The 15,458-nt window shown below is 33.9% G+C and overlaps 1 protein-coding gene across 2 annotated transcripts in view; it reads left to right on the forward strand.

Moving 5' to 3' along the window:
- Nucleotides 1-15,458, forward strand: part of LOC131666766 (dystonin) — a 540,494-nt gene that overhangs the window by 189,313 nt on the left and 335,723 nt on the right. For both annotated transcript variants that reach the window (XM_058939663.1, XM_058939671.1), the window contains one exon: nt 74-247. In XM_058939663.1, the coding sequence (XP_058795646.1) occupies nt 74-247 (174 nt within the window). The remainder of the gene's footprint in view (nt 1-73; nt 248-15,458) is intronic.

A 15,458-nucleotide genomic window follows, 5' to 3' on the forward strand; every position in this document is an offset into this window, starting at 1 on the left:
ATTATTATTACTTACGCACGGAAGAAAGCAATTAAATTATCAAACTTAATACAAATTTGACTTTTTTTCGTAGCCGAGAGAAACTTCTGGGAGTATGCGCTTTCATATGTTGGATAATGTCCGGATAGCTCTACGATTTTTGCAATGCAAAAATATCAAGCTTGTCAACATCCAAGCGGAGGATATCGTCGATGGCAATCCAAAGTTAACACTCGGCCTTATATGGACAATCATTCTACATTTCCAGGTACTTCTGGTTTACATCAAAACTATCAGTGTCAATGCATGTTGCACCAGCTTAATACATATATTCTTTATTAGATATTTATATTATATAACAATTAATCCAACAAAGATTGTTAGTGCCATTATTAGCATTATATTTTACTTTTGGTCAAGAAAAACTGTTTGAATAAATTATCGTTACAATTTATTTAAACAAAATTTGATTCATGAATTTGAACTTGCTAATAATTAGTATATCGTATTATGTAATAATAGTATATTACCTAACTAGTGCGGAAAATAGATTCTTGCCTTGTAAAATATTTATTACACTCGAACGAAGCGAGGGTAAAAAAGCACATGATAGAACTTTCCCGAACATGTTGAGTACGGTATTTTTCAAAATAACGTGAAGAAAGTTCGAATTCAAACTCATGTTTATCGTTCAGCATCCGCTGAATGCACGTGGAACGCACATTTTCCACATTGTGCAGCGTACTGAAAATGACAGTTTCTTATTTTAAAAATGTAACGAGTCGTTGAAATTTATATTTCAGTAATAAATTCAATTAATGAAAAATTTATGTCATGATAATGAATCTAAATGATAATGAAAAAAAATGAATCTAAAGTTTCGAACGTTTAGAATAAATATAAGCACGGAGGCTATTACGGTCGGTTTCCAATTACTATTAATAAAGCAAAAAATGTTTAGTTGATATTAATGTCATATAGATAAGAGTCATTAAATATCATGTATTTAACATTTTTACATCCTTTAAGTAACTTCAACACCCTAAAGCTACCCAAAAACCACTCTTACGAGTTACGTGAATTTTGTAATTTTTTATTTGTTTCGATTTATTATTTAATTTATTAATAAATTTACCAAAAATTATTAATCGGATACCAATTTTCATTAAAGATATTGTTACTACTAATGCTGGATAAATTGTTTCTCTTATGGCAATTCCTATCAACCACCGCTACTCAGCTTAAGAGCAAATAGATGGTTTGTTATTCTTAACTATTTCATACATTCCATAACATCGAATTTATCGATTTTGTTCAAAATTAATATATTTATTACCTATATAGAGGTCTACGTGTGCGTACAGTTTCAGTTGAAAATATGATAGAAATATTAAATTATAAACTGTTGAAAAATCAAGTACTCGTTATTAAAGTTACACATTATCGAATTAAAGCTAATCGCGCGCTAGTTGCTCGGCCACTCAGACGGTCGTTGCTCGTACGGTACATATCCAATGCTGCACATGGCAAACGCCTTTAAAGAATAAATAATTTCATACTCTATTAGTCTCTAAGTATTTCTTTAAATAACATATAAGTGAACTAATGATATAATATTAATAATTAACTAATTTTTTGTACGATCTGATATAACATTGAATAAAACACTTGCTCTCTTATGAAGGCCTTAAGGAGGTTCCCTACCACAGGGTCGGCTCAATAAATAGAGTAGTGTAGAAGTATTTGATATTCAAATAGTATTCATAATCTATTTATATGAAGTATTTATATGGCATATAAATACTTCCTTAAATTCTAAAAGCAGTTACTAGTTGAAATTTCATAAATTTAATAAAAATATAATAGATACATGCCTAATGTAAGGTCGAGGGCACTATACATACTTGAGGCCAGTGCTTTGTACCACTACAAAAAGTGTAGAAGAAAGCAATTGAAATACTTCTTTCATGAATTAAATTTCATGTTTTGTAGTCGTACATGACTTCAAAATTTTTTAAATGAACGCTACATTCTCACAATTAGTAAGCATTTGTAAAATATATATTATTTTTATTTCTAAAAATAAAGATATTGTGATCAATTTTATCTAAAAAAAATAAAGCTTTAAACTTTGAAAATATTTGCAATGATGAATGATAATACATCACAAAAAGTTATTCGCTTTTTTCTTATACTAATTTGAATATGTCGAAATGTAGTATTTTTAATAACTCTTGTTTCTACGCATTTCTAAGTATTTTTTCTATAAAAAACTGTTATAAAATTCAAATGCCCGACATAAGGAAATACGTGGCACCAATTAAAAGAAGATGCTCTGCTTTGCTGTAACGAGCGAGTTCAGCATTCGGACACTCGACGCTAGGACGTACTCGTAGTTACTACAAAAGAACTTTTATCCCATCTTAAAATTTTTTATCTCGCCTTTCATTGGTCTGTCTTGTTGAAACTTATAGAAGCTGTTTTTTATAACTTTATTAGTCATAAAATAATTTTTAAAGTCATAAACGTATTTAAAATTATTTAAATTCAGTACAAATATTGTAACGGTGCTATCTATGAGCTCTTCTCTTTTTTTCATTGGATTACTGTAACCCGCTAAACTCATGAATCTACATTTATCAATTTGTATATTAAACGGCACCACCTCTCATATTATATAATTGTATTAGTGCTAGGGTCAAATTTCATGACCATATAAGGAGCATGACATCATCTGCCTATAGATATAGAAATTATAATTTTTATTGTTGAATTAAAATGCATTTTTTTATATAGATTTTAGGGCATAGATTAAGATTATAATATTTTTAATTACCTTTAACTACTAAATCGTATTAAATTTTAATGTGCAAATTTAATTTGGTTATAACGTTATAAATGTTAATTATTATAATAAAGCGAGTACTCTGAATTCAAGATGACAATCTGAGAAACATGAGTAAGAATTCGTTTCATTGAGAACAGGTTAGTTATTACTGCTATCAATAAATAAACAATTAATAATTTATTTAAACAAATAATTGTATATTAATCGAAAGGGTTAATTTTGTACATAATGACAACATTGTTATAATTTATTAATATTAATTAACCGATTTTATATTTATTTATTTATTTAAGTCCAGAGTAAATATACATTAATAATGATTAATAATATACAATTACATTACATTACATGTAATCCAGCAGAGGAATTTCTTCCTGTGCGCTGGTCTGGCATGTTTAATAAACTAATACTAATACTTAAAACTAATTAATAATTTGTTTAAAGATATTCGTGATTTGTTATTTTAATCCCATGTTCTATTTAGCATCTGTCTGGCTGTAGTGAAATATCCTGTTGTTGCATTCATGGTTCTTTTGTAGATAACACGTTCTAAGTTTGTTAATCTTGCTGGAGATAAATTGCAATTGTTATTTGCACAAATATATGTTCTAATATCTAGTATTAATTTGTTGTGGTCTACTGCATCCTCGTGGACTTCCGATATCGGATACAGAGTACCATAGAGATCAATTAATTGTTTTATATTTTTATATTTTTGCAGTTTAATCTATTTGCCATATTGGGTTTCCTTTGATCCATTTTTTAAGTTTGTTTTTCCTAGTTGTCGTGTTGTTAATTGTTTTCAAGTCATTTGGTAGTTTATTGTATAACATAATTGCTCTTACATAACTGTTTTTTATGCTGATAGTTAGTGTTCTTTTTGGGTGTTGGATTGAGGCGAATCTTGTTTTTCTTTCTTTTCCAATATATTTGTCCTTAAAAGTAACGTAGTGGAATAATAGAGATTCCAATGAAAAGCATTGATCTAAGTTAAGTGGGTATTCATGTGTCACAAATTGGTTTTTATAGATTATTTTTAGTAGTCTGTTTTGCAAGTTTTGTATTACTTTAATTCGACCTGTGTACGCTCCTCCCCAAGCTATAATTCCATAGGTCATTATGCTGTGAAAGAGTGCGTAGTAGATCATTTTTAATGTACTGGTATTCATTATTTTTGATAGCTTATATAGGACAAATGTTAGATATTTTGTTTTTTGGTATAGGATTTGTAGATGTAAATCCCATTTCATATTACTGTCAAAAGTAACTCCAAGATATTTTGTGTTTTCAACTCGGTGTATTGGATGTCCTAAGATTTCAATTTTCAGGTTTTTTGGCGTACTGTCATGATAATTTCCAAATTCCATGTACGTTGTCTTGTCTATATTCAAAGATAGTTTATTAAGAGCAAGCCAAATTCCCACTATTTTTAGATAACTGTTCATATTAGTTTCAGCTTCTTTCCAATTCTTACCTTTTGCTATGATTGCTGTATCGTCTGCAAAAGATAGTATGGATTTTTCTGGTAGTATCGTTAGTAGATCATTTATGTATAGTAGGAAAAGTAGCGGACCCAGTATAGTTCCTTGTGGAACACCTATTTTTACTATTTGTTTATCGCTACTTGCATTATTTACCTTCACACATTGTTTTCTATTTGTTAGATAGCTTTTGATAAGGTTATAGGCACTACCCCTAATACCATAGTTGTATAATTTTTGTAACAGTATCTTGTGGTCAACTGTGTCGAAGGCTTTGGCAAGATCCAGAAAAGTTATTGCTATAGGTTTACTTGCATCTAATTGTTCATAAATGTTGCTTGAAATATAATTTAGTGCATGTTTTGTGCTTCTGTTTTTTCGAAAGCCAAATTGATTTGTGGAAAGCAAATTACAGTTATCAATGAAAGATTGAATTCTTCTATGTATTATTTTTTCAAAGATTTTAGCTATGTTGGAGATTAGAGAAATAGGTCTGTAGTTATTTGCTAAATGTTTTTCTTTTGATTTGTGGATTGGTATAATATTCGCTTCTTTTAAAGCATCAGGCCAAGTTTCATTAATAATGCACTTATTTATAGCAAGTGCAAGTGGTTCAGATACGTAGTGGATTAATGATTTTAATAATGATGAATTAATTCCATCAACTCCTCCTTTTTTGTTTTTTAGTCTGCCAATTATTTTCTTTACTTCTTGTTCATTTGTAAAATTTAAAAATATTGTTTTCGGGTTTATTTTTGGGAGGTTGAGCGTTGCATTTTGCGGTTGTATTATATTATTGCTAAGTTCCGTTCCGATTTCACAAAAAAATGTGTTCATTTTGTTTGCAATTTCTTCTGGATTGGTGATTCTATTATTTTTGTCCGTTATGTAATCAATAGTTTTGTTATTTTGAGTATTTCTCCCTAGTTTGTTGTTGACAACTGACCATAATTTCTTAGGATCATGTTGCACCATTTCTATGATTTTTTTATCGTAATTTTCTTTTGCTATTGTAATTATCTTATCTAAAATTTTGATAAAATTTTTATAGTTATTTTTTTTTGTTGTATCGTGAGGATTATATTTCCATTCAATATATAGGTTTTCTTTAGTTTTACATGAGTTTATTATGCCTTTGGTGATCCATTTTTTTCTTGGCTTCAAGCTATTAATAGTTTTGTTTGTGACATTTTTCTTTTCTGCCTGTTTAAGGCAATATTGTATTTTCATGATTAAGTTATTGATAGATTGATTTGTATCATTAGTTTCACTATTTTCATTCCAATTTATAGTTTGAGCTATATGTTGAAGTTTTCGGTAATTAATTTGTTTTTTATTATGTGAGTGATTTATGCTTTTTGTTTGGTTCTGCAACGCCATTATTAGTGGATAATGGTCATTGAACGGGGTGTTGACGTTGAAAGTTTTGTATGCGTTATTTTCCATTTTTATAAAAAAATTATCAATGCATGTTCCACTGTTGTTGTTGTCCAGCGACGGTCTGGTAATCGTATTAAATCCTGGATGGTGTCCTTTTTCCATTAACATTTGCAAGAATTCTTGATCCCAAGGATCTTGGCTTAAAATGTCGCAGTTGAAATCGCCTATTAATATTGAATTTTTTTTCTTTATGTGTTGAGTTATGTATATTTTGATCGATTGTATGAATTGTGGTTTGTGTAGGTCATGTGATCTGTATATAGCTGCTAACAGTATAGTTTTTTCATTTTCTAACTGTATTGTAGTTTGTAAAATTTTTAAATTTTGTATTTGAATTATTTCTGTTGATTCAATTATGTCGTCTCTGATATAGGTCACCACGCCATCAGCCTTATTAATACTACTGTTGTTATAGTACATACTGTATCCTTCAATATTGAAGACTAGGAAATGTTGTAAATTCCATGTTTCAGTACATATTATAACACTTGGTTTTTTTTGTAGGTTGTTTATAAATGTTAGATATAATTTATTTATATTATATTAGATTTAGATTATAATTTACATCATAATATTTTGCAAAAATACGAAAATTGATTATTATTCAAATGTTTTTAACTAATTTAAGTAGTTCTTTTATAGAATTACTTCTACAAGCGATGAACTATTTTTATATGTAAAATTTTCTTGTTATTTTATTGTAAATATTGAACTATTGTATTTACTAATTTCATTAGTTAGTAACTTTTAATTCCATTTTTTGCGATAAGTGTAAATTATACTTAAATTATCTATATCAAATTCTATATTTTTTCATGATTTAGATTTTCGTTAGTGCTGTCTATTCTATTGTAAACAAGAGAAAATGATTTTACAGCATGAAGAGGGCTGACCTGGGAAAATAGGCGAGAAAATTTGTGTATAAATACGCTGAATTTTGCACAGGCTGGTATTATCTCCTAGCCTTGCAAAGTGAGCACTCGAGATTGAATAAACTTGGCTTATACCTAAGTTATTTCTCTCTAATGATTAACTAAGCAATTCTTTCCTTTCCCACTATAATTTACGCTCGACTCATAGAACATTTCGCGCTATGAGAAACTGGGGCTGAATTACATCTTTTTTTCAAGAGAGACTTAAGCTCTGCTTATGGGACACTTCGCACCATAAGAAATTAGGCTAAAGTCTATCTTTCCTTAAGTTCAATCCTAACAATTATAGATATTTCATTTATAATTTTACTTCAAATTCAATATTTATATATATTTTTCAAAGTTAAACGAATTCTTACTCATTAACACGACAGACCACGAGAGCACGAATAAAATAATAAATAATAGGTGGTATTAACATAACAATATTATGCTCTGACTTTTATTTAATTTGACGATAATTGACATTTATCCTTTAAAAATGTGAAATATATTTTACTGCTTCATACGTTGTACGAAGCTTTCATTCTTTTTAAAAATCAATATTGTAACGTTAAAATAGGCTTAACCTTATTTTTTACTTTTTGTTCAAAAGATAGTGTTTTGATTAATGATTCAAGAAGATTTAATAATACTTGCGTATGTATACATCAGAAAAATATAAAACTAATGTTGAACGCCGGAAAATTAAAAATGAAGGCAACGGTTAAGTTGAAAATGTGCGAATTATTTGAACAATCATTATTTTACGACATAACTGAAGCGTATTGATTTGATGCATGTTGGAAATGCCCTGGCTTCAATAACTTTACTTGTAAATTGGTTGGTTATTTTATAGATAATTTAATTACCAATATTATATTTAATAAATATGAAAAGGTAGCCATTAAAGGCAAAAAGGAATTAAGATTTAAGCTTATGAATGTTGTATTACCAAGAAAAGGCTTTGTTTAACAACTAAAAGTGCTGTTTATAGATTCATTTGGAATATATGACCATATTGCAACCAGCCAGAACGAATTTTTAAAAAGTTGTAAAGCAAGTTTAAAAGATAATGAATTTATGGCAAATTTTAACTTTACAGAAAATTACGTGACTAAATTCTAAGATGCGATCCAGACAATCGATTTTTACAATGATTAAATATCTATTCCGTTTTTATTTTATAAAAAAAATAGATGTTGAAATTAAATAGGATAGTTTAGTAACTATTTCAGAATGTTTAAAACATGATAAAAATGCTGTTATCTTGTTTTTAAGAAAAGCTGTAGAATATTTAAATAAAAAATACAAAATACTGTAGAAAAAGTATGTGCTCATTTGAAAGACTTCATATTTTTCTTTACTACAATAAATAAAAGTTATTTTAGGCAGTTACTTTAGATTGCTTAGTCCATTTGTAAAATTCTGCAGAATTGCTTATTAATCAACCGAGCAAGTTCTCTTGTCGAGCCAATCTTTTTATATCTCCACCGATACCATTACTTGGACTTGTATTGTGCCGCGTTACAAAAAATACCACTATGCGTTAATATAATAAATTTTTTAATGACGAGCTAAATTTAGAAAATTCATGCATTTTTTTTTATATACGTTTCCTGCACCATCGCTAATATTGTTAATTATATTTATATGTATATATATATATATATATATATATATTATTTCCAGAAATATATAACATTAAGTTTTTTACATTACCCCCTCATACAATATCCCCATACATACAAAAACTTACAGAAATTTTAACACAAATTACCAAAATTATAAAATTACAAAAATTACAGAAATTACAAAAATTACAAAATTACCAAAATTATTACAAAAATTACATAAATTACAAAAATTATAATTACAAAAAATTTACAAAAGTTTACAAAAGTTTTCATATAATGTATTTCATGCTTCATCCTCTATTAAATCCTACTTCCTTGTATCTTCATCCTTCCGTTGCCCTGCGACTTCCCTCTTCTTCTTTCTCCCTGTTATTGTTCCTTCCTTTTCCGCACCAACTCCTCAAATTCCTTCGCGTATTCACAAGTCCCTTTGTCAATCGGTTCCTTCAGAATCTTTTTCAGTCTCTCGATTAAAGCCTCCCCTCTACTGCCCCCCCTCCATTTGTCCACCGCTTCCAGCCAATCTTTCTTTACCTTCCTTCTCGCTTCTTGACATACCCAAATGTGTTGCAGGTCTTCCTCTTCGTCTTTACGTAGCCTACATCCCCTATCCTTAAACCCTTTTTCTCCCTCCAAGCTAATGCTTCCACATCTTATCCTTGCCCATTGCTCCTTCAGGTAGCCCGCTGTTCCCTTCTCCTGCCAATAATTTTCCAGTCCGATCGCTACCTTCCATGTTCTGTAGTACTTACAGTACCCTGATTTATCAATCCTTTTCCAGTTGTCTTGCAATTCCTGTTCCGCCAATATTTTCACTGCCATTTCTAATCTGCCCATCCATTCTTCGCTCCCCATGCCTTCCGATAAGTGCTCCAACGTTACTCCATCTCCTACCGATCTCATCGCTTCTTCCCAACCCCTTCCCCATCTCTTAGGTTCTCTGTTGCTTATGGCCCTTAATTCTTCTCTCAAGCAAAACTTAGGTAGTCTATTCTCTTCCATTCCCATTATCCTTGCTATGTAGCTCCCCACCCTCTTTAGCGTCTCCAGCCTTAGGCTTCCTAGTCCCAACTCCATTCTCCATATGTAGTTAGGAGTGTTCCTATTTATCCCTAAGATCATCTTTCCCATTTTCGCTTGAATCCTCTCCATTACTTCTTGCTGATCCCAACCCCATATTTCCGCTCCGTATAAGCCCCCTGATTTTCCCAAGACTTTCATCAAATGGAGTCTCTTCTTTACAGAACTTAGTCTTGCCCTTTTCATGATCCCCCATGCTGCATCTAAAGCTTTCCTTGCCTTTTTCGCCATGTATTTAGTATGAGCTCCGTTTCCTCCCCTCTCTGTGAACCAGTAACCCAAATATTTATATTCCTTGACCACTTCTAGATCCTCCCCCCCGTATTTCCAGCACAAATTCTTCCCAATGATCCCTCCTCTTCTGCAAACCATCACCTTGGTCTTCTTGGTGTTAACTTCCATTCCATTCTTCTCGCTGTACCTCTCCATACTTCGAAGCATATCCTGTAACCCTTCTGGCGTATCTGCGACCGTAAAAATGTCGTCCGCAAATTTCAGTCCATAAATTTTAATATTCCCAATCACTGTGCCGCCCTCCTTCCTTTCCCACTCCTCGTCTATGTCATCCAAGTACAGACCAAAAATTGTGGGGCTAACTGGGCACCCTTGTCTTACCCCTCTTCTTGTTCTATAACTATCTGAAATTCCCTCCCCAGTGATTATCTCACACTTCGTTTCTTTATAAATTCTTTTTATCATTTTCAGCATCCTGCCATTTATCCCCTTCCTTTCTAATTTCTCTAACATGATTTCCCTGTCCACCATGTCAAAGGCTTGTTTGAAGTCCACGAATGCCAAGTATAATCTGCCCCCCTCCCTCTTTAATTTATTCCCTATTATACTGTTAAGGACGAAGATATGGTCTCTCGTGCTCCTCCCTTTCCTAAATCCCGCTTGTGTCTCTTTCAGAACTTTGTTTTCCTCTATCCATGCCCACAACCGAGTATCAATGATTCCAGCCATAATTTTATATCCAACGTCCAATAGTGATACCCCTCTATAGTTTTCTACTCTTGACTCATCCCCTGCCATATAAATCGGAAATATTCTTGCCTTTTTTCAACCTTCTATGATTTCCCCTTCCCTCCATAATTCACTAAAGATATCAGTGAGCGTGTCTTTCCCTTTTTTCGAGAGGTTTTTGAAAAATTCCCCGGTGATTCCGTCCTCCCCTGCTGCTTTGTTGTCCTTGAGCTTTCCTATTTTGTCAGCCACCTCTTTCCTAGTTATGTCTCTGTTCAATGTGTCTTTCGGTTCCTCCCTCTCACTTGCGCCTTCCTTCCTTGCTCCTTCAAACGTGTCCCTCGCTCCTTTCCACTTCATTTCTTCCTCCCCATTTCTGTAGATTACTTCTTCTTCCAATTTCTCCTCAGGTTTAAAGTGTCTAATGCATTCGTTCTTCTTAATACCCTCACCCCTTCTCGTTCTTCTGGGTCTAAATGCCGCCAGTGCTTTCCAAAAATCCCCCCCCCCCTTCCTGCTAATTTCCACTTCTCTCCACTTGTCCTCTGCTGCTTCCCTCCTCTTTTCTTTGATTATCCATTTCAATTTATTTCTTTCCTCCTTTAGTCTGCCTTTCTCAGTCTCCCCTTTCTCTACTAAGTACCTTTTTAGACATTTCCAAACTATCTTTCTTTGCAGCTTATATTCACCATCATATATTCTTTTACAAATTTCTTTTCCACTTTTTCGTTGCTTCCCCTTATTCTTGCACATTCCTAACTTTTTACCTACCGCCTCCATTTTATCGATTAATTTCTTCCACTTCTCCGCCGTGCTCATCCCCAACTTAGTATCCGCCCCCTCTTCCATTTCTTCAATATACTCTTCCTTCCTATCGTTCTTCCATCTGAAAATTTTTTCCTCTTCGTTGACCCTGCTTTCTTCCTTTGGTATTTCCTGTCCATCTCTCTCATAACCTAATTCAAAGTATAGTGGTAGGTGATCCGATTCCAATCTTTCAATCACCTTCATTTTTTTCACCAGAGATCCCTCCGCTTCCTCTTTTTCAATTATTAAATCAAGAACTGAGCCACTACCCTCACCCTCATATGTTATCTCACCCTTCCAGTCCCCTTCCGTTCTTCCATTCCTTACCCTGCAGTTTGTTTCTTTGCAAAACGTCATCAATTTTTTCCCTTCCTCGTTTAGTTTTTTATCTTCTGACTTCCTTTCCTCCTTAAAGTCCCCCTCCTCTTGAGCCTCCCCTATTCTCGCATTAAAGTCCCCTATAATCAAAATTCTTCTTTCGTCTTCATTCTCGGTTTCAATCAGTTCCCTCATATCCTTTATCGCTAACTTCATCCCTCTGTTGTTGTAAATTACTATCAAACTACACTTTCTCTCCCTTTCAACTTTCAGATTCCTGACTATCAGCCCACATGACCATTCTTCTATAGTAGTCCCTTTAGCCATCCCCTTCCGTATTCCTACAAGCACCCCTCCACTTGCTCTCCCTTTCTTTTTCGTTTTAACCGCTGCCTTTGCCCTCCATTCATAATTGGCGTCCATTTTCCTTAGCGTCCCTTCAAGTTTCTCCTGCGTGATCCACGTTTCTTGTATCATAATAATGTCGTGTTTCTTCAGAAAGTCGACTTCTTTCCACATATTCTCCATCCCTGCTGCGTTCCATGATACCCCACTAATCCCCCCTTGTCTCTCCTTCTGGCATCCTTTAACGTAGGTTTTCAGTCATTTTCCTCTCTCAGACCTGCACAATTCGCCCTCTCTCTCCCTCCACTCGTACCAATCCCCTTCCACGTTTATTTTCATAAATCCGATCTTTGCTGTGTTTCCTCTCAACTTTTCCTCTTTCTCTATATTCAGTAGCCACTCCATCACCTCACATTCCCTAGGCGTTAAATCATCTTCAAGCATTAAATTCGTCTTCCTTAATTTTCCCCTATCCCTCATTAAATTCAACTTATCCCCCATGCTGCACATTGTCATTATCATTCCCTCCCTCGTGCATTCTACTTTGTAGACCCTACCGACCTCTGCATAAGTTCCTCCATTTTCTTCCTCATTCTTTTAATTACATCTCTTCCCCTTATCGCTGGCAGTCCCCTAATCTTGATATTCTGTTTTCTCGCAGCCCTTTCCTTTAACTCAAACTCCAACTCTCCCTTAGCCATCTTGTCCGGTTTAGTGTTAAAGCTCCTTGTACCTTCCCTTTCCCATACTCTCCTTCCCCCCTTAGCTCTTCTTGATTCTATCACTCTTCTGTCCCCTTCACCTTCATTTACCCTTTCTCCCATTTCCAGCCAGTCTTTAGCCTCCCCGGTGACCTGCTGTGCCGTATTCTTCTCTTCGCCGTAGTCCTCGATCCTTCCCTGTGTTGCTGCATTAGAGCGTCGTCCGTTCCCCTCCGTTTCCATTTCCCTATTAATTCTATTGCATAGTCTCATTTCCAAAATTTCTCTTTGTTTCCCTTCTTCCTCCAGCTTCGCCTTTAGCCTCTTTATCTCAATATTGCTCCTCTCCAATTCCTGCATCATTTCAGACAATTTCCCCTCAACTACCCCGATCCTCTTCGAATTGTTCTCCTTTACTTTCTCCAATGTCTTCCATAACATTTTCTCCATTTTATCCAATTTTTTGGAGCAACTGTCGCATGATTTTTCTTGATTCCTCTTATGTATCCCCTCTCCCCTTCTTTGAATAGTCCGTCCTACGTCTTTTGGCCTTTTCTCGTCACGTCTACTAAACACCATTGTCCCTCCGTCGATAAACTCTTCTATTCCACTTTCGCTCTCCTCCCTCCCCGCCTTTTCGTCAAAATGCTCATCGCCTTCAGCTTCCTCTCCTTCGCTCTTCTCTCTTCGTTGTTCCTTGGCCCCCTCGTGTCCCTTTCCCATCGTTGCCGCTTGCCGGCATGCTGCATCACTCTCCTCCTCCCCCTCTCTTAAGTTCCCTTCCTCACTTTCGTCATCTGCCTTTTTTGTATCCCCTTTTATTATAAATTTATCCATACCTGCCGCAATCCTTTCCTGCTCGCACCTTAACTTCGGCGGTCTACCTCGTCCTCGCTTTCCTATTTTTTGTCTTGAACGCTGATGGCTCCCCGTCTCCTTCTCGCTGCTGTCCTCCATGCCTTTGAACAACACCTTCTTCCCCTTGATTCCTTCTCCGCGTCCTAACCTCTGACAGCACTCTCCACTTCAAGCGCCTGCCTTTTCCGTCACACTTTTCCTCTCACTCCACCTTCACTCTCACTTGAACCTCCCCTTTTTCTGGACTGTTTCCTTCTACTTTTTACAATCTCCCTTCGCTTCTACTTTAATTACTTTGTTTTCTGCACTCGCTACGGCACACACGGTCCTTACTCTACCGCGGCCATCTTTTAATCACCATCGCTAATATAAATAATTTATTTGACTATGTTTTGAAATTTATTTTTAACAAATTCCAATTGTGATTTGCAAAAAATTTTTCGAATCATTTAATAAAAAATATATGTGTACTCCTTGGTCTATTTTTGTGTTTTTGTATTTACACTTTTTGTATTTAGTACACTTTTTGTATTTAGTAATTTTCTGGTAAAGTGATTAACACATTAAAACTTGATGTTTTTTGCTAAGAAAATGTTTATTAATAAATCACAATTAGATATTACAATACCTGTCGGTTTTCGGTCATCTTGGAGTAATCCAAATCAAAATCATTAGAATTGAGTTAAATTAATTCAATATTAGATTTCTCGGATTTCTCGTTCGGTAAATCGTCAAAAATTTTTTCGAAAAAATTACAAATAAAAAAATTAGAGTATTCCACTTGCAGAAACAAACATTTTTTCTCCTATACATTTTTTTGAATTTTTAGAATTTACGGCGATAAAAGATGTTTTAAACAACTGTCACTTTCCGAAAAAAATACCCGTGCACGCGTCGGTTTTGACGAAAATAATTTTTTGACCAGTGATTCAGATAGAACTTGATAAAAACTAAAAAATACTCTAATTCAAATTTTTGTAAGATTTTTTTCCAGTTTGGGCAAACTTTCAAAGTTCGCAAACAATTTTTCGAATTTTCAAAGTTGAATTATTGGTTGCAAAAAATTAAAAAACAATTAATGGCGTCTATGAGTCATACTATTTGAAAGCTCCTGGAAAGACCTTCCAAATATGCCCCTGGACAACTCTGTACGTTAATTTTTACCTGAGACATTGAAGTTTAAAGTTTTGATTAATTTTACGACGGGGGACCTAAAGTAAGTGACCGGCAGTATATCCTTAGTAACATTTTTGTATTGCACAAATAGATTAAAATGTTAACAAGTGAATAGAAACAAAGTTGAAAATAGTACACAGAGGGCCATCTATGTGAAAAAGTGTTTTGAATTTCAAATGAGGCTATTTTCATACACCTAGTCTCCGATCAATTGGAGTCCAAATTTCATTAACGCGAGAACACTCCCAGTATTTTCCAACCAATGCAACCTGGAAAAACTAAGTTCGTCCTGCCCAGGACGACCAAAATTCCAGGGTGGGATCCTTATTTGTGAAAGCTTAAAAGCAGGTCCCAATGGCAGAAACAGTTAGTTCACCTAGTTCAGTTGCTGCTCAGGAAAAAGACGCAGAAAAATCAACTTCGCCACCGTCACAAGAAAAGAGCAAGGATCTTCGTCTCATCGTCATAATATCTAGTATGTCTATGTATGTGGAAAATAGCATCTTGCCTCAAAAAAAGGAGAAAGTAAGGAAATAAAACTTAAATAAATATTTGTTCTCTTTATTTTTTTCTCTCTATCTTCTCAGTCTTCGTTTTGTATACGGCTCCTTTAGTTAGTTGCATTGAATCACTAAGTGTGTGGTCGAGAATATATTTAGCTAACCCTCTTTCGTTACCTTATTGCTGAGTGTGTGGTAAGATAACGTTACTATAACATCAACGGTATAGTGAAACTTCAACCCTTTATTGTTGAAAGAGAATTTCCCACGATAGTGGTGACGCATGTCCCGGTTATCCGAAAGGATAGACCAAAAAGAAAGCGCAATTAAGATCTATGTTTTGTTTACCGTCGTAACATACTTTTGGATGAATTGGAAAAAAATGATATTTTTTATAATTACTACTAAATTCAT

This window comes from Phymastichus coffea, unplaced genomic scaffold (genome assembly GCF_024137745.1).
Source record: "Phymastichus coffea isolate CEN01 unplaced genomic scaffold, Cenicafe_Pcof_1.1 PCOF00004, whole genome shotgun sequence".
Classification (NCBI taxonomy): domain Eukaryota; kingdom Metazoa; phylum Arthropoda; class Insecta; order Hymenoptera; family Eulophidae; genus Phymastichus; species Phymastichus coffea.